Source organism: Lissotriton vulgaris, chromosome 2_1, assembly GCF_964263255.1.
Source record: "Lissotriton vulgaris chromosome 2_1, aLisVul1.2, whole genome shotgun sequence".
NCBI lineage: Eukaryota > Metazoa > Chordata > Amphibia > Caudata > Salamandridae > Lissotriton > Lissotriton vulgaris.
This window is the reverse complement of record NC_141687.1, coordinates 1,101,977,971-1,102,000,726: the sequence shown is the minus strand read 5'-3', so window position 1 is coordinate 1,102,000,726 and position 22,756 is coordinate 1,101,977,971. Positions and strand designations below refer to the sequence as shown.

General features: G+C 45.9%; 1 protein-coding gene across 2 annotated transcripts in view; it reads right to left on the bottom strand.

The window, feature by feature from the left end:
• The window catches only part of SIK3 (SIK family kinase 3), a 467,469-nt gene extending 450,180 nt beyond the window's left edge, over positions 1-17,289 (bottom strand). For both annotated transcript variants that reach the window (XM_086956798.1, XM_086956799.1), the window contains exon 1: positions 17,133-17,289. In XM_086956798.1, the coding sequence (XP_086812924.1) occupies positions 17,133-17,271 (139 nt within the window). In that variant the 5' untranslated portion in view covers positions 17,272-17,289. The remainder of the gene's footprint in view (positions 1-17,132) is intronic.
• Positions 17,290-22,756: the final 5,467 nt, after the last annotated feature.

The window sequence follows — 22,756 nt, the reverse complement described above, 5'->3', positions numbered from 1 at the left end:
ACTTGAGATCTAGCGGGAAATGCCACTCTTTGCCAAAGGAAACCCCTTCCGTGGTGCGCTGTAGGACACAAACAATTGGGATGATTTTCGAAAGGGTCGTGTGCGTTCTAAGTAGAATTTCAAGCATCTTTGAACGTCCAAAGAATGTAATGTGCGTTCCACAGGCGTAGAAGGGAGCGGAAAGAAAGACTTTAAAATGAAAGGTTCATTCAAGTGGAACTCAGAAGGCACTTTCGGAATAAATTTCGGATTGGTGCGAAGAATAAGCACATCCTTTTTGAATTGAAGGAATGGATGCACTATGGATAGGGCTTGAAGCTCACTAACTCTTCTCGCTGATGTTAGAGCTAAGAGGAGGGCAAGTTTCCAAGACAGGAATTTCAAGTCCACCTTGTGCACCGGCTCAAACTGAGCTTTCATGAGTTGAGACAGGACAAGATTGAGCTGCCAAACTGGCGGAGGAGGGCGAACAGCAGGATACATCCGAAACAAGCCCTTCAAGAATTGTTTAACAATCCTAGAGGACCATAAGGACGGGCCTGAAGAACTGCGCCAAAACCTCGATATGGCTGCAAGATGTACCTTCACAGACGAATGCGCCAAACCAGACTTAGCCAATGATAGTATATATGGCAAAAGTTGATGCTGTAGAGATTTGTAAGGATGAAGACCTTGTCTTTGACACCATAGGCAGAACCTCTTCCATTTCGCTTTGTAAGTTTTATTAGTGCTTGGTGCCCTTGCCTGGGATAACACTTCTCTACACTCCTTGGGGAGGTTCAGATGTCGGAACGCTCTGTGTTCAGGAGCCACGCTGTCAAGTGCAGCGATTTCGGATCCGGATGGAACACCTGCCCCTGATTCCTTGATAATAGGGATGGAATTGGTCTCAAGCGAATTGGATGATCCTGGGAAAGTAGAAGGAGTTCTGTGTACCAGAATTGCCTGGGCCACGCCGGTGCACTGAGAATCAACTCGCAAGCTTCCGCCTTCATCTTCCTGAGTACTCGTGGGATGAGGGGAATTGGCGGAAAAGCGTAAAAGAACGCGCCGTACCAGGCAATCGAAAGAGTGTTCCACAGAGATCCCTGATGGTGAACCTTGCTTGCGTAGAACCGTCATTTGGCGTTCACCGGAGAGGCAAAGAGGTCGATGGTCGGTGTCCCCCAGACCGAGAACACACTCTCCAGAATGGACTGATTCAACTCCCATTCGTGATTCGCCTCTGTCTGGCGACTCAGGGCATCCGCTGTGACATTGAGAGAACCTGCCAGGTGTTCGGCCTTCAAATTGATCCTGTGCAGAATCGCATAATCCCAGATTCTCTGAGCTTCTTTGGATAGAGTTTGTGACCTCGTTCCTCCCTGCTTGTTGACGTAGTGCATGGCCGTCGTATTGTCCGTCCGGACCAGCACTGTCTGATTTTGAACTATGGGAAGGAAAGCCTGCAAAGCCAACCGAATGGCCGTCAGCTCCAAAAAGTTTATATGGCACTGGCGCTGTTCTGGACTCCAGTGTCCGCTGACTTGAAGCTCTCGGAGCACTGCTCCCCAGCCTTCCAAAGAGGCATCTGTAGTCATAATCAGGGGGGATGGTGAAATCCTGAATGTCAGACCTTCCGCGATATTGTCTTTTACTAGCCACCAATCGCATGCTGTTCTCATTTGTGGCATCACCAACACCTTGTCGTTGAATGATCCCTCTGCCTGGCACCATTGCTTGTCTAGCTCCTCTTGCAGAGGACGCATTCGCAACCTGCAATGCGGTATAATGGTATGCAGGATGACATCGATCCGAGCAGAGACTTGTATTGTCGGACTGAAAGGCATTTGTTATTGAGCACCTGGCGAGCCGAGACGTGTCCAAAATGGCACCAAGGGACTTTGTGGATTTTGAGGGCTGCAGAACTGACTTGTGTTTGTTTAGCTGAAGGCCTAAGTGATTGAACAACTGGATACAAGTTGAAACTGCTTGAGAAGTTTACTTGAGAGATGGAGCCTTGACGAGCCAGTCGTCCAAGTAAGGGAAAACTTCCAGGGATTGTTTTCGTAGGAATGCTGCTACTGGTGCTAACACTTTGGTGAAGACCCGTGGTGCAGACCGAAGGCCAAACGGAAGCACCTTGAATTGGAAATGGCTCTTGCCCACTGTAAAGCATAGATATTGTCTGTGAGCTGGGTGTATTGATATGTGGACATGCGCATCTTCTGAATCCAGAGACGCCAAAAAATCTCCTGGGTTCAAAAGAGGAAGAATATCTTGGAGAGTGACAATCCTGAAAGCGAGTTTGATGAGATAAGTGTTGAGCTCTCGTAGGTCTAGTATGGGACGCCAAGTTTCTGCTGTCTTCCGAACCAGGAAGAACCTGGAATAAAAACCCCTGCCCCTCTGAGAGAGGTACCGGTTCTATTGCCCCCTTGATGAACAATTGGTGGGCTTCGAGAGGGAGCAGGCTCGGATGTTTTGTGCGGTTGGCGCCCGGAGCTCTTGTTGGAGGAAGATCTTGGAATTCCAACGTATGGTCACTCTGAACAATATTCAGGACCCACTGGTCCGATGTTATACACTTCCAGCTGTTCAGACAAAAGGATATCCTGCCCCCCACTGATGTTACTGGGAGGGAAGGAACAGTAGGTAGAGCCAGGAGGCCACTATTGCCTCTTGGCATTGTCACGTCCTTGGCGGTTCTGACGCCCTCGCTGAGGCTGGCGAGAGAGAGACGCCGACTGCCCCTGCCGTTGATTTGAATATTGAGTCTTGTAAGACTGCGAAGACTATGAGGAATATCTCTGCTGGGTGTTTCCTCTATAAGAAGAGAAGCCTCTGCCTCGTGCACCTCTAAATGGGACCTTAGGATAGTTCAGAGATCCCAATGACTTCGCCGTGTCAGTGTCTTTCTTTATACTTTGCAGGGCATCATCAACATGCTTACCAAAAAGCATCTCCCCATCAAATGGGAGGTCCAGGATTTTGTTTTGGACCTCCTGACGAAACCAGGTGGCTCTCCGCCAGCTCTGCCGACGTAGTACTGCTGAGCCTGCTAAGGCACGAAAAGCCGTGGAAGCAATATCCATCGCACAGTAAATTACTTCGGAAGAAGATTTTTCTCCCTCCATAAAGACTCTCCTAGCCTCTTCCTTCGCGGAGTCTGGCAGTTGTTCCACAAATGGCTCTATGTCACACCACATCTGGCGGTCGTATCTGCCTAGAATGGTGAGAGCATTTGCTGCTCGAACAAGCAAGCTGGCCATGAAAGAAAACCTCTTTCCCACGTTATCCAGGCACCTACCGTCCTTGTCCGGAGGCGTAGTCAAAGGCGTTGAAGGGTTCTTGGATTTACTTTGAGCAGCCTGGGAGATCACCGAATCAGGCTTCGGCTGACCAAGAAGACAAGCTGGAGTGCCCTCTGGAGACTTATATTTCTTTTCCAGCCTAGGAAGAACTGGGATAACGGTGGCTAGATTTTGCATGATCTTTATCCCTTCATCCCACACATGCTCAATTATGGGAATGGATTTGACTGATCTTTGGTATTGTTCTTTAAAGTCATACAGGAAACATTCAGACTCTTCCCTTGAAATTGGTAGTCCAAACCTCTTTGACGCTCTTTCCATGAGGTTATGGAATCCCCCTATATCGACTGGAGGGGAAATAGACGTATCTCGACCAGTGGCGTCTGGATCTTGTAGTCTGTCACCGGGATCCAAGTCTGGGTCCTGTAATGGATCAGTCAAAGGATCCACCTGTACCTCCTCATCAGAAGAGGAATCCTGCCGAATGGTAATGGCGGGCTCGGGATCCGATGTTCGGGAAAGGACCGTTGGTATGACCACTGGCAAGGAGGCTGCACGACCACTGGTAGCGCTTGCGGCAACACCTGAGGCGGAGGTTCCGCAGGCTGCAATAAAGGTTCTGAAGGAAACCTAGTTCTATAGTACTGCAGCATCATCTGAAGATCAGAGATTAGAGAGACCGGCATGGCCACCATGTCTTGTCCTAAACCAAGTGGACGTCGCTCCTGAGGAACATAGCGATGAGCCTCTTGATCATATGCCTGCTCATAATATTCCTTCGTGTCAGTCTCTTACAATTTGACATGTAAATCTGAGGGGCTGTAGGCATCCCCATTTTTGCCACCATTATACTCTTCCTCATCTGATTCGTCATCCAGAAGCAGTGTAGGTGGAAGTGTTGAAACCCGTCTTGGAGACGTCATTTCAGGTATAATCTTCAGCTTTGAATAGGAAATTGCAAGTTTTGACCCATGGACGACCTCATCGACAGGGCCGTCGTCGACGGTACGCTAGTCGTCGACGCTATCGTCGATGAAATTGTCGACGGAGCCTTGGACATCGTCGGCGGTATTATCGTCGACGGTCTCGTACTCGTACTCGTCGTCATCACCATGAGCGTCGACGTTGTTGTTGTCGTCGACGTAGTCTTCGTCGACGACGAGGCCGTCGACAGCACTTTACTGGAGATCTTCATTGTCGACGAGGAAGAAGTCATCATCGACGAACCTGGTATCTTAAACGACGATGAAGTTGTCGAAGACGAAACCGCCACCGACGACGATCCCGTCGACGGGGGCAAGGAAACAGCGGGAATTTTCATAGAAGTACTCGTCGTCGACGTACCTGATGTTTTTGTCGTCGACGGACGCTGTTTTTTCTCAGGAACGGTCCCTGGAATGACTGTAGAGTGTTTTTCACCAGTCTTTTCCTTTTTGGATGGAGGAGAAGTGAGAGCAACCTCCTTTTTGTCCTTAGTGGCTGTAACCAATCCAGCAGCCTGTCCCTGCCTCTCCTTTTCACTTCCGTGAGGAGATTTAATGGGACTAGCCCTCTCAGACCTGTCAGAGATCTTATGAGGGGCCTTGATGGGGGGCTCGGCTGAAGAAGAAGGAGGAGACCTACCCCTCTTCTTGGATCTGTGAGAGGAAGCAATAGATGTCGAATCCTCTTCATCTGATGAAAGCACTTCCTTCCGAGTCTTCATTTTTTGAAGCCAGGTCAACAGCCGGCCCGCTCTGTCCCAAATTGTTTTCGTAGAGAAAGTTCTACAAATCTTGCAGTCAGTGGCCTTGTGGTCCAGGTATAAGCAATATATACAGTTGTCATGCTTATCTTCCACAAAAAGTCGTTTTTTCCCACAAGAGGCACAGGACCTGAATAAGGCCTTCTTCTCCTTGTCAGACATGTCTTGATTGAAGTTAAAAAAGTTGTAGAAATAACTTGAAAGAATGAGAAAAACTGAGCAGAGCTCAGTGGAGACTCCCTAGCACAACGTGCGGTAGAAAAATTTGAGGCTCTGAGCTCTCTCAGGAAGGTTCTATGGGGTGAGGCTGCTCTGATTGGTCCTGGCAAAAGTTTGGTCTCTTTTACACAAAGAGAGTGATAGGATACAAAATGAGATGAGGCCTAGGCCTATGTTTCTCTTTTGTTTCTATGGTTGTGATACTACCGAGGCTCCCATTCCGACGACGGGGAATGATGCAAAGCATGGGAATCTATGAAAGTTCCAATACTGGGGCAAAGGGCATCACTCTCCAGGGGCAGTGAGGCAAAGGCAACAGGTACGGAGCCTGGAAACCAACCGACAGGATTTCCAAATTCCACTCCCAATGCCAGAGAACCGGAGACGCGTTATGTGAGCTCTACAGCACCTCCTGGCGGTCAGAGGCAGACCGCGGCAGGGAATGTAGTGGTGTCGCGTAGGTCCGAAAATGGACCCGTGAGCCGGTGCCGGACAAGAAATATAAAGCAGACAGGAAAAAGGGCGCACAGGCACCAGAAGGGGAAAACGCTCAGTGCGACGTTCCGCAGAGCGGGACGCTACGCGTGAGATGAACAATACTTGTCAGCTGAGGTAATTAATCAAATAAACAAAGAATAAGGCATTAACATTATTAAATGAGAGTCGAACAAATTTATAGACACTGATTGTTTAGTAGCGGTCGTGGGTGTTCAAAACACACCACGACCGTGTTGAAACCGCAAACAAAGCAGGCAATGTACGGGGAAATGAAAAATTCACTCATCTCATGGCTGCGAGAAGCAAAGAAAGAGGAAGGGCAGTGGCTTGAAGAAAGACAATATGTGGAGCCCAGTGTTGTGATAGGTCTATGGACTCAGTAGTATGTTATCCCTTGTTTGTTTCTTTTGACCACTTTTTTCCAGAGGGTGTTTGGGAAATGTGGTATGGTTATCAAGTTTTAAAATGGCTGTTATCAAAATAAAGCATTGAAAGAATAGCATAATCCGAAGCCTCCGGTCCGGACATAGAATCTGGAGGACCCAACTATTAGATGTGATAAACTGCCACCATGGGAGAAAATGTGATTCTGTCTTTCACTTGGTGGTTGTGCGCAGCCAAGGGCAAACTACAGCAGTCTGGAGGCTGAAGCTGCAGGGGCGGGGGACCGAGAAGTGTGTTGTCCCTGATGACCTGCGAGATGTCTGCTTGATCCCTGTCCCTAGCCTCAAACGGTTGTTGCAGCGTGGCAGGGCCTGTCATTGTCTATAAGCCACACCTCTGGAGTAACCTCAGAAGGAGCAAAACTGAAGGGGAAGCCGACAAGAAAAGGGGGAAATATGAAAGGAATAAGCCATGGCTCTTCTTTCCTTAAAGTGTTCAAGGGCATAGTCAGATTTCTCACCATATACATGGGACAAATCGAAAGGCATATCCATGAGGGATGCCTGTATACTTCCAGAAAAGTCAGTGAAGCACAACCACTCATGTTGGCAAAGAACCACACTAGTGCCCATGGCTCACCCGAATCAGTCTGTAGAATCAAGGTCAGCCCTTGATACTATACGCTTGGCGGCATTCTGGCTGTCTTGGATGATTTGAGTCAGGGGCCTGAAACTCTTCTGCGGCCTCTGGCAAGATTTTGCTGGCCACGTCCCAGCGAGCATGCATATAACAGATTAACAGACAGATCTCACTGACCAACCTTATTGACAAACTGGTGGAAAGAACATTCACTCCCCAAATGCCTCATTCCTTTTCAACTCTCTCTCTCTGCTTAACAAATCTGCATTCCCGGGGGTAGTGTGTGGTTTCTGGCTACTTGCCTGCTCACTGATGCTCAAGTGCAAGCTTAAGCCCAAGTACCAATAAGGGTATCAGCCAGGGTCTCATTAAATGGAAATATGGACTCCGATGAGGCAGGCCTAGGGTGTAGAAGCTTAATATAGACATTTGTCTTGGTTTGAACAGCAGGCAGCTGTAGGTCTAGATCCTCAGCCAAAAGTCTAATCACTATGGTGAATGAAGAACTCTACTCTGTTGGGGGACTAAGGGGCGAAATCAACCCAATACCAGGGGAAGTATCAAGCAACTAGACTCTTGAAAATCCATCTAAACAATGTCCTCATCATAATGTGGGGGTTGATCACCCCCATCATTTTCAGGTGGTTGTAAACTCTGGTCAGAATCTGAGCCAAAAAGATGATGGAGCATCTGAAGAAAACCAGTGGTAGGGAAGGGTTTTGTTGGAGTCAGATGTGATAGAGACCAGGTGCGCAGGAGTTGAGCCAAGGCACAACCTCAGTAGGCATTGAGATGAATTTGGTTCAGATGCGGTCACAGTAGTCAGCATGAGCTCGACCTCCAGTGATGCCAGGACTGGCATAGATGAAAAGGAATTGGTGCCGGTCTTGGATTCAGAGTGTTGGCACCGGAGTTAGTGAAAAACACAAAGCAGTTTTGAGGGGCTAGGACAGTGCCGGTGGCAGACATGCCAGTGGTAACCCTGACTCGAGCGCCCTGCTGATCCTTGGAGCCTGAATCTGTGTCAGAGTAAGCAAGAAAAGTGCCAAAAGGTTGCAGTATGGCCTCTTTAAACTCCTCGACTTGCTGCAGTACTGCCAATGGCCCAGGAAATTCAGGGCACAGTGAGAACAGTTGCAGAATTGGCTCCCCATGAGGTGATCAGGAAAAAGATAGAATAGCATACTGACACCCTTCCAACTTCTCTTTGGAGATAGAGTATAGGGATGGAGTCAAGTCCAACTGACTTCTTATGCTTCTACTTCGACTTACCAGACGACTTCGACAGTGAAGACTATTTATAGGACTGTCCTTGGGAATGGGTCAGTGCCCTCGACTGGGAGCATGAGTGGGACGTGCACCAGGTCTGTGTCAGTTTTTGGTGTTCTGTGAAATACAGCTTTGCCTCAAGGTCCTGGATTGCCTGTGGGTGAAAGAGGGGATATTCCCCGGATCTGTTGTGACACGAGCACAAGCATCAGAAGCAGATCTCATCCAGGTCAGTCACAGACATCTGTTTGTGACCGTTACAACACAGATTCAATCGCATAATCTTCTGAGGGGACATTGTTCCCTTGCACACTGGAAAAGAGAATTTTTAAAGGTTTCATCAACGACGCAAAAGTGATCAGAGCTCTGGATTTGCATTGAAAGGCGCAGAAAGAAAAGACTGATAAAGGTGCGCATGGGTGGTGATCACATGCCCCTCCACTCCGTCACTTCTGGGGGTGTAAAAGTCAACGCGGCATCGCACGGAGCCACCTAGAAGTATGGGGAAGCAATGCTAATGTCTAGATTCCGTCTGGAGAATATTCTAATGGTGAATAATCTGTGTGTTAGATGTATCCATTAGAAACGGGCCACACCCAACATTCATTTCTCTCCCATAGTAGCTGCCAACTGCTGGTAAAAATACTGGTAGTCTGGATTGGTCCTTTGTTAATGATGTTGTAAAGAATCCTGATGCTTAGGCTCTTTAGAAGTTCTCTTCCATAACTGCTGAATGGACGAGGAGGAAGTTGTTGAAGACTGAGGAGGAGGCGGCCAATATGTTTTTATATTACAGTCTTGCTGCTCAGCTGTTGTGGCTGAAAGTGCTGTATCTGAAAGCATCCCTGAACTGTGGTGAGGCACCCAGCTCTAGCCCATCAAAAGGGCACCTGCCTGAGATACTGAAATCCACAGAAGGACAAAGCTGTTGCCCTGTAAGATTGGATGGCCTGGAACACTGCTACCTTTTCTGGGCGCTGCAAGGTGCTGGACTAGCACAGGAAGAATGTTACTGTCAAGGTCTGCTGGCTTTACAATTCTTCTATATCTATGGGTAAACTGTGCTTTTCGTCTAGAGCACTAGCGATAAACCATGAAACCAGACCGAGCTGGCTCTTGTCTCCCCCCTACTTACTGGCACTAGAGCAGTTGTTGGCCACTATTCATAAAATCAGATAGTATGAATGGAATTGTATCTCCTGGGGACAGGTCAAGGCATTTGATTGCGGACATTTTGCGGACATCTCTGAACTGAACACTACGAGACCAGCAGCTATGCAATGAATTCACTAATTTTCTCCGTTTTCTGGGTAGAGAATCAAATGGAGTAAATGTGAAGCCCTGCCCATGTTCACCACCAGTCAGCCTCAATGACTTTCATATGAAATGTGCTCATAAGACCCTCAAATAGCTAGATATCCATGTTAACAGAGGTCTGTACAAAATGGTGGAGGACAACCGGACACACCTGGACAACCCAGTTGTCACAACTGTGCTACTCAACTAGACAAAACACACATTACCAACATAGACTAGACCAGCTGCTACATAAAGCACCCCTGTGAGGAACAATGCTGGCCTGCTAATTGGTGTGCTCCCAATTTTTTGGAAGGGCAAATTAATCTCCTGCCTCGACGACCATCATTCCTTGATGAGTTACCCAACTCATTTGCAGCTCTGAAAGCATGCATGATGCACAGGCAGTAGACACACAGCTCTGGCAGCCGCCTAAGCCCACTAACTACTACTCTGATGGAATCACCTATCAGGAAATACCTTACACTTAGGGGTCTCACCCAAGGAGTAGTATCTGGAATTTACAGAGGTCTTACTGGTGAACTGTTCTCAAAACTAACACCATGCACATACAGGTTGTTATAGCAGACCACGTTGAAGAAGTTCTCTCAAGAGGACCAGTCTTACTTGCTCTGTGATGCTGAAAGGGCACGACAGGAATACAAGCTCAAAGTCTTGTATTTTAACGGTTTGAATGACCAGTACAGGACCCCTCGGAGATTGCACAGAGTTAAACAACTGGACAATTTGACTGCTGGAGAAGTACACAAAGGGACTAAAATTTGCTTCGTTTTGTGAACCTTCCACATTGTGCAACGATACTGGGAGGCAATTTGGGTGAAACCTTAAAAATGTCAGCAAGCTAGGCATCCTACAAGATACTGTATAAATACCTGAATGAACTTACCTATGACCACAGATAGATGCCATAGTCTTTATCATCAACCTAAATCTGTATACAAAGTCTTTGTGTGGGGACTCTTTCACCTTTAAACACCTTGTTTTTTTTTTACATTCTTTTGTTACACTGCTGCCAGAACAAAAGCCCTGCTTAAGAACAAGTTGCTCACGGAGCGCTCTGGAAATGCAAGTGTCAACAACTTGTGTACAAAATCAATGGCCACCTTCCTGTGTTCTCACAATTATGGGGGCTTGCAGATCAGGGTATTGACAGAAGGGCAAGTTGATGGCCCTTATCCAGCAAGATGCCAGAGAGGACATTATGCGTGGGTGTGAACTGAAGACGGTGAGACACGTGGCTCAATATGGAACACGCTCCTCCACCTGGCAAACTAGATGAGCCGGCAACCTTTACTAAATCTCTCTAGGATGTTGCTACACCTGCATTCAGATGCCCTTCATATGTGTAGCGTATCCCTACCATTGGTAACTACACCTGCACCCACTCCTTGAGGACTCTTCTCCTCCACCTGGCATACTCTTGCTTACCCTCTTCGACCCAGATTAGTTGTTGGTACATGTGTTTGCTGTGAACTGGCCTCAAACTCTCCTCTTCACATTTTATAGCATATAGGGCCAGCTCCCTTGATAGTCTTTTAGTCGGAATATACTCACCATGTGATTTGGGGTGATCCTGTACGTTAAGGCGGCTTTCAGTGACTGAGCACAGCCTTTGAAAGTGGTGAGATTTACCGTCCTCCTTGCCACTTATTTTGTGTTCTTTTTCCACCTGCTGGTTAGGATCCTACCTCCTGAAACTGCCATGAATTCACCTCATAATGCGAAATGCCCTGGGCTTGTGCGGTGCAGTCTCACCCCCATTACAGAGGCTTCCTTTATTCGCTCTGCATCCCTTATGGTGCCCTTGTTATCTAGTTTTCCTGCATACTGATGAAGTCAAGGTTCAGTATTAACTGGTATACTGTCTTTAATGAGAATCGGAGACCCACACTGCTGTAGGCATTTGAGGAAATGCAGTTTTGTATCTTTCTTTTAGAAAATGCTTACGTTTTGCTTCACAATTTCAACTGCTGGTCTTAATTTTCTCTCCTCAAATACTATATCCTGGTCGTAGTGTCCTGTACAGTCTAATGCTTCTCAAGGCTTTTTTGAGTTCTTGCAAACAGCCTACTGACAATATATGCTTTAAAATGTACGGCCTGCATGACTTCCGATTTTGAAAATAAAGAAATTATGAAAAAAGAAAAACACTTGATAACCTGTAGCACTTCATTCAAATGCACATTAAACAAAAACTAATTCTTTCAAAAAGTATATCTGGACTCCTATTTTGTACCTTAGAAAGGAAAGATGTTGTGCAAAACAAGCTCTGGAGTCTAAGCACAGCAGTTTCCGCCATCAGTCAGAAACCCACGGCAGTGCAATCCATTGTGCCATCTATAATGGCTGCAGAGATCCTTTGTCCCTTCTGGAGTATGGCTTTTGTTTCTACCTTCTTAACAGCTAACAGCAAGTCAAGAATGGAGCCATATATGCCCTAATCAGGCTCTCATAATAACCACTGATGGCGAAGAAAGAAGCTGCCATAGCAGAGGAGAAGGTCAAGATAGAGATTCTCTCCTCAAAGTGGTCTATTTTGCGACCCGCACTATCAGAGAAGGAAGGTTATTGCTTGGAGATAGGAACGTCGTGAAGCAGCTTGTGTGACAAGGGTCCACTTTCAAATGCCCCATTAGGCATGCTGGTGTACCACCTGGTCCCCAATACTTTTCATTGAGCCTGGAAACGAGTGTAGGAACCAAGGAGGCATATGAATGATTGGCAGGTAGATGTAGTCAACAATGTGTATATACTCACATATTTTCCCATGGATTAAAGTAGTTTAAAAAGCACAATGCAAGCCAAAGTGTGAGGACGCCTTTTCTACCATTTGAGTGAAAGCGCACAATAACGACTGGTGGTGAGTCAACATGTGGCAGCGTTGGTGCGCTTGCTTCAAGCCCTTCCATGGGCCTGAACAGAAGGGAACTCATTAGACTTGGCATCTTCCTCCTTCACTCTACTGGTGGTATCTGTTTCCACTTATTCAATGTCTAATGGAAGTGGTGGTAGCTGCAGAGGAGCAGGTGGAAACTGTGCTAGTGATTTGCATACAGGATGATACTGAGAAGTTTACTGCTTACGTTCGCGACTTCTAAGCAGGATTTTGTTGAGACAGTAGCTTGGAGCAGTGATCTACAATTGTGTGCGGAGTGTGACACAAATCAAGTCTATTAGTACTCTTGAGGATCATTTGTTTCTGGTAACTGGTCTCCTCATAATTTTTGCCATTATAGCACCATTTCAATTTCTGATCCTCTAGGTAGTAAAGTGTGATAATTCCCCTTCTACACTTTGTTCGGGTCATATGGCCTGGTCTCTTCCTCCTATTCTTCTTCCTCCAGCCACTTATTACACAGCTGTGCAGAGCTAATCACAGGGACAAGAGAACCTTCATCATAGGATTCCTCAAAGGTGTGGAACACTTTGTAGGAGCTTGTGGGAATTTCTTGCTTTTTGATGTGCCTGAAGGGAGCAGAGCAGTGGATATCTTTTGTAGGAAATTAGTGTGACTTTTCCTGTACTCTTTGCTTGATTCCGGTCCAGGAAAGACATGGCTTGGCAGTTCGGCCTGGACTGTTCCCATGAGGCACAGGGTCAAGACTGATTTGCATATGGCCATGTCTGAACGGGGGTGGTTTGGTGAGCAAAATAACGATGGATTAAACCCAGATCTGTGACTGGAGGTGAATGTTTTGCCATTGTGCAACATTCCGTCTATCATCTTGTGTATTTTGCTCTTTGCACGAGGCATCATCCACTGTGTGAAAAACTATCGGTAGAGTGGTGGAGGTAAAATACTTGATAGAGAAGTCAGACCATAAATTAGTAGTCCTAGATGGTGCTGCCTATGGCGGAATAGACTAAGAAAAGGCGCCAATACTGGCAATTGACAAGGATGGAGGATCTGGCAGAAAATGAATGGAGACGGGCCTGGAAACAAAGGAGCCTGTTGTATTCATCAATAAGTAGTGCAATACTGGTGTTGTTAACAAGGATTTTGGCAGGATTTTTACCTTAAAAAATGCCTCAAAGGATGCCCTGGATAGCATGTCTGGCTTTAAGTCTGTTATTTGCTGGTCTTACGATGGGGCTCTGCTGAAGTCGTAGTCAACTTCTCACAGGTAGCAGATTTTAGTGGGGTCTTACCTCGTGTTCCAGAGGTTTCTTAATCTCCAAAGGGGTCCTTTGTGAGAATTTATTTTCCGGAGCAGAAGAATCCATGGCCGTGGATTTTTTTTGAAGCCATCAGATTAGGTAACTCTCATGCTCTTTGATAGTGTTTGGAGAGAACGTTCTGCAAATTAATTGATTGTTTTAGTTTATAATGGGTGTAAAAGTAAGAGATACGCTTGTCAGAGCCATCTGAATGCAGACACGAGGAAACAAACAAAAACAAAAATCAACATTTCACTGGACCAAAATCTAATGGAGACGTCTCTAGGAAGGAAACGCCAGAAGAGATGGCGTAGTGTGGAAAACATATATGAAGTTTTCGGTTTGAAAGAATACCTCTGCAAAGTTCCGAACTACCACATGACATGCAATTGAAATCTGAGCTGTGGTGGCCTCTGGGAGGAATAGAGGTCCGAGGCTGCCACCTCAATGGCTGGGATTTGGATCTTTGTGCTAGGAGAAGTGAAGCTAATTTTTAGATTTTCCAATGAGTTTTCCTTACTGCTTGCTATATGATTGTCAAGGGTCTCCCACTTGAAAGACGATGAATAATTCACGCAGGAGAAACTTTGAAAGATCCGTTTCTGGAGAACAAAAGATCCCCCTTCTCACACAAAAATAGGTATAGGACATATTAGTTGGCAAGCATTTCGCAACAGGACATATACTCAAAAAAGTCCGGTCAGCTACACAATGTTTGCTACTGGCTGTGAGTCTACCAGATCCACTCTGATACCCACACCCGTCCTGACCCTCAGCCCAATACTAACATTAGAAGAACCTAACATAACACTGCGAGTTCCACACGACAACAGCCTAGTACTTTTGTCTCTTATTTTTAAGTCTGTATTCCATAGCATTGTACATTTGATAAGCACTTCACATCAATAAAAAGGTCAAAGGACGTTGCAGCTATCTGCGGTCACTGAGTTGCAACACAATTTTTTCACTGGTCAACAACATCTTTTCTTTTAGTCCTAGGCTCTCAATTTTTTAACATCTCAGGTTCCTACATAGTTGTTTTTGTCTTTCTGTGTTGTATTGCATTATAGCACATACATTAAGCTCTTACAATTAACCAGGTCCCATTGCAAATCTTCACCTTAAATGTTTGCTTCTATTTCCTTCATTTTCTCTAGCCACTACATGTTGACACTTGCAATAAAATGTATTTCTTCCTCTATGTGCTACTCTGCTTGAATCTATACTCAACTGTCTGCCTAATTTTAAATACCCTAGCTTTACTCTTCTCATCACCATCTGTTGTGGTCTTTCTTGAGCCCTTTGTTTCTTTTGCGCCCTACTCTGCCTCTATAATTTGCTTTCTATTCAGCTGCCACCATGCATTTCATTCTTACTGCCCTCGCCACATCTAAGCCACAAATTTGACCCACATTGTTCCAAAAAAATCTATCCATAAATGCCTCCAAGGGCCTCATTACAAGTCCATTCGGGATTTTGATTGGGTCGGTAACGGAAGTTACAGGAAGCATCAGAGATTTCAGCTTCCGAAAGCAGATCATATCTCTAGATGAGGCCATTAGGTGAAATGAGGAATTACTGGAGGAATCAGGTGCGGTATTCCGGTGACCTCATCGCTGTTACGGGACTGCTACCTCCAGTGGTAGGGAGAGACACTGCGGGCGCTGAAGGCCTGAAGTAATAACAGGTACTTAGAATGAAACCCTAAGACTTCTAAAGAGATTGCTAGAGCGCATCTTGAATCAATCCTTGCCGACGACTACCACTGTTTGTGTAAAGACATCCTGAATACGGACTTAATTTCCTTATTCCACAATGTAGCATCATGGTCTGATGTTCATTCTAAATGACTCCAAAACTCTTATTAGTCTAAAATACTCTATACTTGCAGCATACCATTGCCTGTTCCAAAACTATCAATGTTGATCTTTCGATCTCCATCTTCGGAAAAGAGATAAAATAATGTGTCAATGAGGCATGAAAAAGTTTCTTACCTTTGGTAGCAATATTTCTGGTGGATATCATAGCTTCCAGTTGATTCCACGTATTATGAGTATCCCCCAAGGGCCAGACTGAATCTAGAAACTGCTTTCCCAGCAGAGCTACCACAGATAGGTGGGCCCATGAGGCCTTAGCTTTGACCCTACCCACCTAGAAAGTGACAACAGAGTAAAAGTGTCAACCTGTGAGCTGGCATCAGCTCCTGGTACTTTTTCTGCACCCTATTACAGCATGTGGAGACAGTCCAAGATAGCAGCAACGAAAGCAACGATCTAGCATAAGATATTTTTCCAAACCTGGGGAACTTACTAACCGCAGCACTAACTCACAGGGTAGGAGGGAGCACAGTGAAGAAACTGCAGGAAGATATAGTGTCCACCAGAAATATTGTTCCCAAGGGGAGAGAGACAACATTGTTTTCTGATGGATTCCTCTACTGCAAATCTAACAACGTATTAATCTTCAAATATCACCCTCTGGAAGGTAGGATTGGATAGTGCAGATTTATCCAAGGAAATCATGCAACGAAGATCCGCACAGCATCCATCACCGCATGCTTGAGCTGTGAGGCAGTGAACTGACCACACGGCAAACCTCATGCCAGTGAGTAGCTAGGACCAGAAGATGAAAGTAGGCATCTTGGAGGTCCAGGGACAGCAGTCAGTCCTAATCAGTGAGGGCCAACAGACCCTCAGAGGCTTAGAGACAGCATCTTAAACTTGTCCTGATTAACGAAAAAATTTAAGAGGCAAAGTTCTAAGATAGGTCTGGGTTGTCTGTCCTCCTTGGTTTCCAATGAGAAACATTTGAGTTCTGTTTTTGATAGTAGCCTGTCACTAGTACCCCACATTAGAAATGTATCACACAGATCTGTTTTCATCAACTAACAAAGCTAAAATACATCCTTCCTCTTATGTCACAGGAGCATAAAGACCTGGCAGCGGGTGCCATGATTAAGTCCACTCTGCATTACTGCAAGGGCCTTTATGCAGGCCTAGTAGTAGCAGTGCTAAGACCGCTATAGAGAAAGCAAATTGTGGGTGTTCAGGCGATCTTTGGCTTAAAATGGGAAATCGCATCTCTAAGCTAGGAGGTAATCATACTAGCTATGAATAATTGACGATATTAGATTCAATTGAGCATTCTGTTTGGTTAAAACATTACTATTGACTAGGGAATGCAGCTCTTAAAAAAAGGAGAGTTTCATCTTATCACACACTCTTGTCCTAAGTAGTCAGATCAAGTATTTTAACCACTTTAGGTTTAAACTTAAAACCATCCCAGACCACTGGAATTGGAGGGCCCTCAGAAACGTTCAATCGCACCGCTGGGAGAACTGCCTCACCCAATCATTTAAATCAGCCTAGACTTTACCACTAGCAGAGCACCCTGTCCCAGTTATTCACAGCAGAACTGGGAGAACATCCCGAACTAGACATGCCCACTGTTTCATACCACAGAATGCCTTTCATCAGAGCTCTACATTCATACAACGCAGAGCAGAAAGCTGCTACTGGAAGAGCTGTCAGTTCTTCTTACACATTACTTCATATCGCAATAGTCAAACCTACAAATATAAATGATATACATTACCCCAGACCGCAACTGACCTGCTATTTTAATGTTGAGGTTAGCATCAAGAAGCAGATTCTCAGCCTTCAGGTCACGGTGAACGATGTTCCGACAGTGGCAAAAGTGGACAGCGGCAACAATCTGCTTGAACTTCCGGCGTGCTTCCTTCTCAGCCATGCGTCCATGCGCCACCAGGTGATCTGTGGAGCAGCAGACAGTGTCATGGCACATGTTAACACAATCTCTGCGGCATTCTACCACAACTCGGCATGGACTCATTTACGGCTATATCAAGCATGTCGTTTATAGGCGGTGACTTTCTTGAAACACATTTTACAATCACAAAAGATGGATAAGTGCAGCTAACAATAGAATCTCAAACCTGCTGAGTAGCAGACCAGTCCTTACAGCGACATGATATACAATACAAATTGGAGATGTAACACAGGCAGAAGCCCCATGACAAGATTCCTCTGAGAACTGTCCAGGGCACACAGTCATGGCCACATCAGGAGTCAATATGGAATTCCTTCTCAGAGCTGTAAGTGCCTTTGGGAATACACTTGTCATTTTGTTTTCTTGGAATTGCGGATATGTCTACCATTATAAGTTGGTCCTCCGGTCAACATGGACGTTTGTTGTATCAACAATTGTATACAATATGTCATTTAGAACAAGTTGCTTACCTTGGGTAACGCTCATGCCAGTGGATATACTATTTAACCACATGCGTGCGGAGGTTATTTTTGCGCTGTGCAGCTTTTTTCTAAAAGCCGCGTTACATGACGAGCTCAGCTCGTCATCCGCACACGACCACCGTGGCTGATGACTAGCTGAGCTCGTCATCAGCAGCGAAGGGGTTAACCACATAACCCCCTCACTTTTCGAATTCCCCAGGCGCCAGATAGGATGCGAAATATTTATGACAATTGCTCCCACGTGCCAGTAGGTGGTGTCAAAGGACTTCCAGTCATTTTCCCACCTCTGGTACTGACGGTGTAGGGGTTGCATGTAAGAGTTACCCCAGCACACTGACCTTAGTTTACAACAAAGTATTTTGCATCCTTAGATCTGAAGCATCAGAAACAGACTGGGCATTGTGACAGCGTGCAGAATCCAACACAAACTTATTAACACCTCAAAAACCACTCCACAATATGGGAAGAGGGTGGGCAGTGAAGAATCTGGTGTTGGGCAGAGTATCCACCAGAATGAGCACTACCAAAGCCAAGTAACTTTTCTTCTGATAGCTACTGTTAACTGCAGATTCTTCACTGAATATAAACCAAATCAGTAACCCTTAAAAGGAGGACTTGGACTCAATACCGAGAGATTGGTGGCAGATGTCCAGCACTAGACCGCCGCTGGCCAAGGATATTTTGGCAGGCATAGCGCTGGTAAAATTAGCGGTAAAGATCTCAGAAGGCTACTTTTTGGTCAAAGCTTGGCACATTTGCTATGCAAAGAAAGGTCCATTGGGATAGAAAGTTTCTGGACTGCTCTTCCCTTCTTCACACTTCAGAACCCCACAGAAAGTTAGTCATCTACTTGGTGCTCCTTAATCAAATTGATATCAAATCTAAAGCTCTCCTGGGATTCGACCAGGACAGCCCTCCCACATTCCTAGAGGGATGAGATGGGCAGAAAAAAACAGGGAGGATGATGGACTGCCCTGCATGGAAAGGCAACAACATATTTGGCAGAAATTATGGCAGAGTCTGAAGGTTCAGAATGTCAGGAAAAAAGGTGGTATACGAGGGTTGCAATGGCAGTACCTGCAGTTCACAAACACAACACACGGAAGTAATCGCAGTGGAAAAGGTAGTTTAAATGATCAGTAGCCTTCAAGAACGGCTGTACATAACCTCTAAAGGCATGCGCTTTAGGAAGATAAGAAATACACTAGGTCCAGTTGCAATATAACAAAAGGTACTGGTGGAAAAACATATGTAAGAATCTTTAAAAAGGCACTGCAACTGGTGATTTAAATAGAGAGGGCAAATGTAAAAAGCCAGAGAGGAAAGAAAAAATACCTTTAAAATTGCCCATGGCAGGGCACCAATGGGCCAAAGACGGACAAAACAGAAGATCAAGCGAGAGCATAGCTTGAAACTAATCAACCTGACAGTCCTCGCACCACGCTGCAAGATTGGTCTTAGTAGCCAGAATAGACTGATTTAGTGGACGGATGGGGAGCAGCCAAATTACTGTCCACCACCTCCAGACAAATCAAATCCACTCAGTTGGTTCTGCTCAATGTTTATACATGGGGTAAAGGTTCTGGTGGTTTGAATGTAGAACCCTGCCCTGCTGGTGGGAGATGATGGGGTATACTTGGCTGGAGGACACACCACAACTCAACCAGGTTGGCACACCCAGTCCGTCCTGAACTTCTCAGAAACCAGGGAAGCAGAAGCAGGAAAACTTGGGGGAGAGGGAATTCCCAAGTATGGTGTAACGTGTTCTCCAGAGAACAGAAACTCTAGAGGAAAAAACTCTGCAAATAGCTCAACAATGGGCGTGATGAAAATATCTACCCAAGGCACACCCCATGCAAGAATATGCCTTGAACTACCTACGAATGATGAAGGCACTTGTGGTTGGCTAGATGACCCCGGCTGACCTTGACTAGTGTGGCATTCAGGGATTATACTAGATGGTTGGCAGTCAAAAAATTTCCCACCGCATCAGTACATGTGACCTAATAGAGCCTTATTTATTGTGGTACCCCAAAGGGATCGTATCATCCAGTCACAATGTGGATGGGACTGCCCTTGATGGAAGACAGCCAGGAGGATGACAAGCAGAGACCAAAAGCATCTGTTCTCCACCTGGTTCAAGTGGGCTCCCCAGCCCAGAGTCAGCTTATTCATCACCACTGTGAGCTCTGCATGGTCAGCTGGCATTCACCACCCACAATTGTAGGTCCGAGAACAGATGATCCTGAAAAGGTACTCCCAGTGCTGAGCCCCTTTAAGGCACAGGTTCCCCCGCAGAGCCCACATGTGCCAATGCGCATGAGGCACAAGCAGCATATGTGAGATCAATAGACCAATAAGTTCCAAAATCGTTTAGCATGCAACACAGAACCGAGCCCAAAACATCAGTATATAACTTAATTGTCCTGGGACCTGTTGTGGGGGAGAGAAGCTTTGAATAACACAGTCCAGAACAGCCACTATAAAGGGAATCCCTTGCACTGGACAAAGAGCATAGCAGGGAGATGGTGATCCACAAGTGGTCCATGACTGACTGTGATTAGCCTGCCTTTAACAGCCAGTCGGTGAGGTACATGAATATGTGTGCGCTTGACGTGAAGATTGGCCACAGCTACTGCCTTCACTGTCATAAATAACCGGGGGGCTGAGATGAGGTTTAAGGGTAGGATGGTGAACAGACATCGTTCAAGCCCCAAAACGAAGCAGAGGGAATGCCAGTAGGACTGCAGGGCAGATTTATGAAAGTACTCATCCTACAAGACTAAGGACACCAAACAATTGCCAAGAGCTATGGGATTGAGAAACTGGGCCACAGCCAGCATCCTGAATTTGTCTGTTTTGAAGAATGGTGTCCAAGAACAAAAAGGTCCATTACAGTCTGAGCGCACAATCCTTTTTGGGTACCAAGAATTAAAACTTGTTAGCACCAGTTGCCTCTCTCTTCCTCTGGGACTCTACCTATTGTCCCTTTGGCCAGAAAAGACAACCTCTTTGGCAGATGGAGGTATGTTCTGCTGAGATCAGAGTGAAACGATGAGGACGCTTATGTGGGTTTGACAGAAGGTGAAGGGTGAAAACATGACAAACAATCTGCAGGACATATTGGTCCGAAGTAACCGCACGCTGTTTAGTCCAGTAAAAAGATATTCTGCCACCCCCAACACTTCACTGGCCAGGAGCAACTCCCAAAGGGCGAATCTGAGTGGCTCGACAGCAGCACTGGAAGAGGAAGATGGGGACCAGCCATGATGCAGATCAACCTGTCCTTTGCTGCCAACATCCCCCCCCCCCCTAGAGTGTCGAAAATGCTGGACTGGCTGCTACTCTTGATGTGATGGGTAACTCTGGTTGTAGGTCAGATGTCAGGAATTTCTCCTGAACTTCTGGTATTTTTGATGGAACTGGTGAGCTGGGGACAGCAAGAGCAAAGAGAATGTCACAGCTATCTTTAAACATATACAAAGCTGAATACACATTGTATCTAAATTGCCTGTAGCCACTAAAAGGCATACCCATGATGGATGCCTGCTCGTCACTGCATCGATCCTGGAGCATGCGTCTCAGCATGACAACAAATTATTACACTAGAGCCAAAAACTTGACATACACAATCTTTGGTATCCAGCCTGGCCCGCAAAATATAATTGGATGTGCACTTCAAAACGGTTAGGGACGGCAGGAAAATTCTTGCTCACCATATCCCATAAGGCATGAATGCATATGCCCACCAGTGTCAAATTACCAGAGAACACTCCCTTGCCAAGCATATTAATGTGCTTCTATTCTCTATCAGGGAGAGCAGTAGGCCATGCAAGTCTTCAACCACACCACAGTCAGAGTGTTTGTCAGAGCTTTACTGACATGAAGCAAAGGCTCTGAAGCTGCATGGCTGGGTTGCAAAATGTCTTTCAGCAGATCAGCCTTGGTGTACCAAGTTAGCAACTGCAGTTCCCGCACCTCCGTTCCCCACACACTACTACAAGCAAGGAAACATTTTCTTCAATGGATAGCCCAATTCAGTCTCTTGTGAGGTAGAAAGGTCACTAGTATTTTTCATAATCAGGACAGTAAGGGTCCAATAAATTGTTGTCCTCCTCATCATGTTATGACATTCAGAATGTCCTGTACGGCATCTAAATCCGAGCCGAATAAGACCATAAGGAGTCAAAGGTATTGGCATAGAGGCTCTACCAAAGAGTCCTCCAACAGCATTGACTGTGCTATGGTAATCTTGTAACAAGACATTGGCTGAGATCTAATTGAACTGTTTTCAAATCTGATAACGGGGCTTCAGGATTGGCCGGTGCCGAACCGTAAAGAATTGCATGCCCTTTCACTAGGAAGTGAGGGTGTCCTGTGGAGGCCTAAAGAGTAAGTCTGCACCAGGGAAGGCCCCATAGCCGAAAGATTTATGAATGGCCTGGAGGGTCCGGCAGATCCATGAATTCCAATAGCATTCCAGGGGGACCTTCAATCGTCTAGAAAACATGCAGCATGACTTCTTTGAAGGTCTCTACCCGCTACTAAGTTAAAAGATGGACTGAGAATTTAAGGGCGTATCGGCCCCAGTTGTGGAATGGGGTCAGAATAGGATGACCTATTCAGAGTTAGGTCTTTAGGTGGTGCAGGAAAGATTTGTCGCATTAATTCAAATCGGAGACACCAATGACAGTTATCAGGCAAGTCTGTGACAAACATCTGCTTTATGCTAGTGTGGCACAGCTAGAAGCTGTGGTCTTTGGGGGAGACATCATTTCAACACTGTCACCGAAAAACATGTATTGGAAGTCAAAACAGCACCAACAAATTTTGAAGCAGTGCTCTGGATACACGTTTAAGGGTGCAGAAAAAAAAGTGATATCAGCGCCTAGGAGACGCTATCAATTCCGGAGCCAATATGATGCCGATACTGAGTCCAATATGCCACTTATTAGCGCACTGGA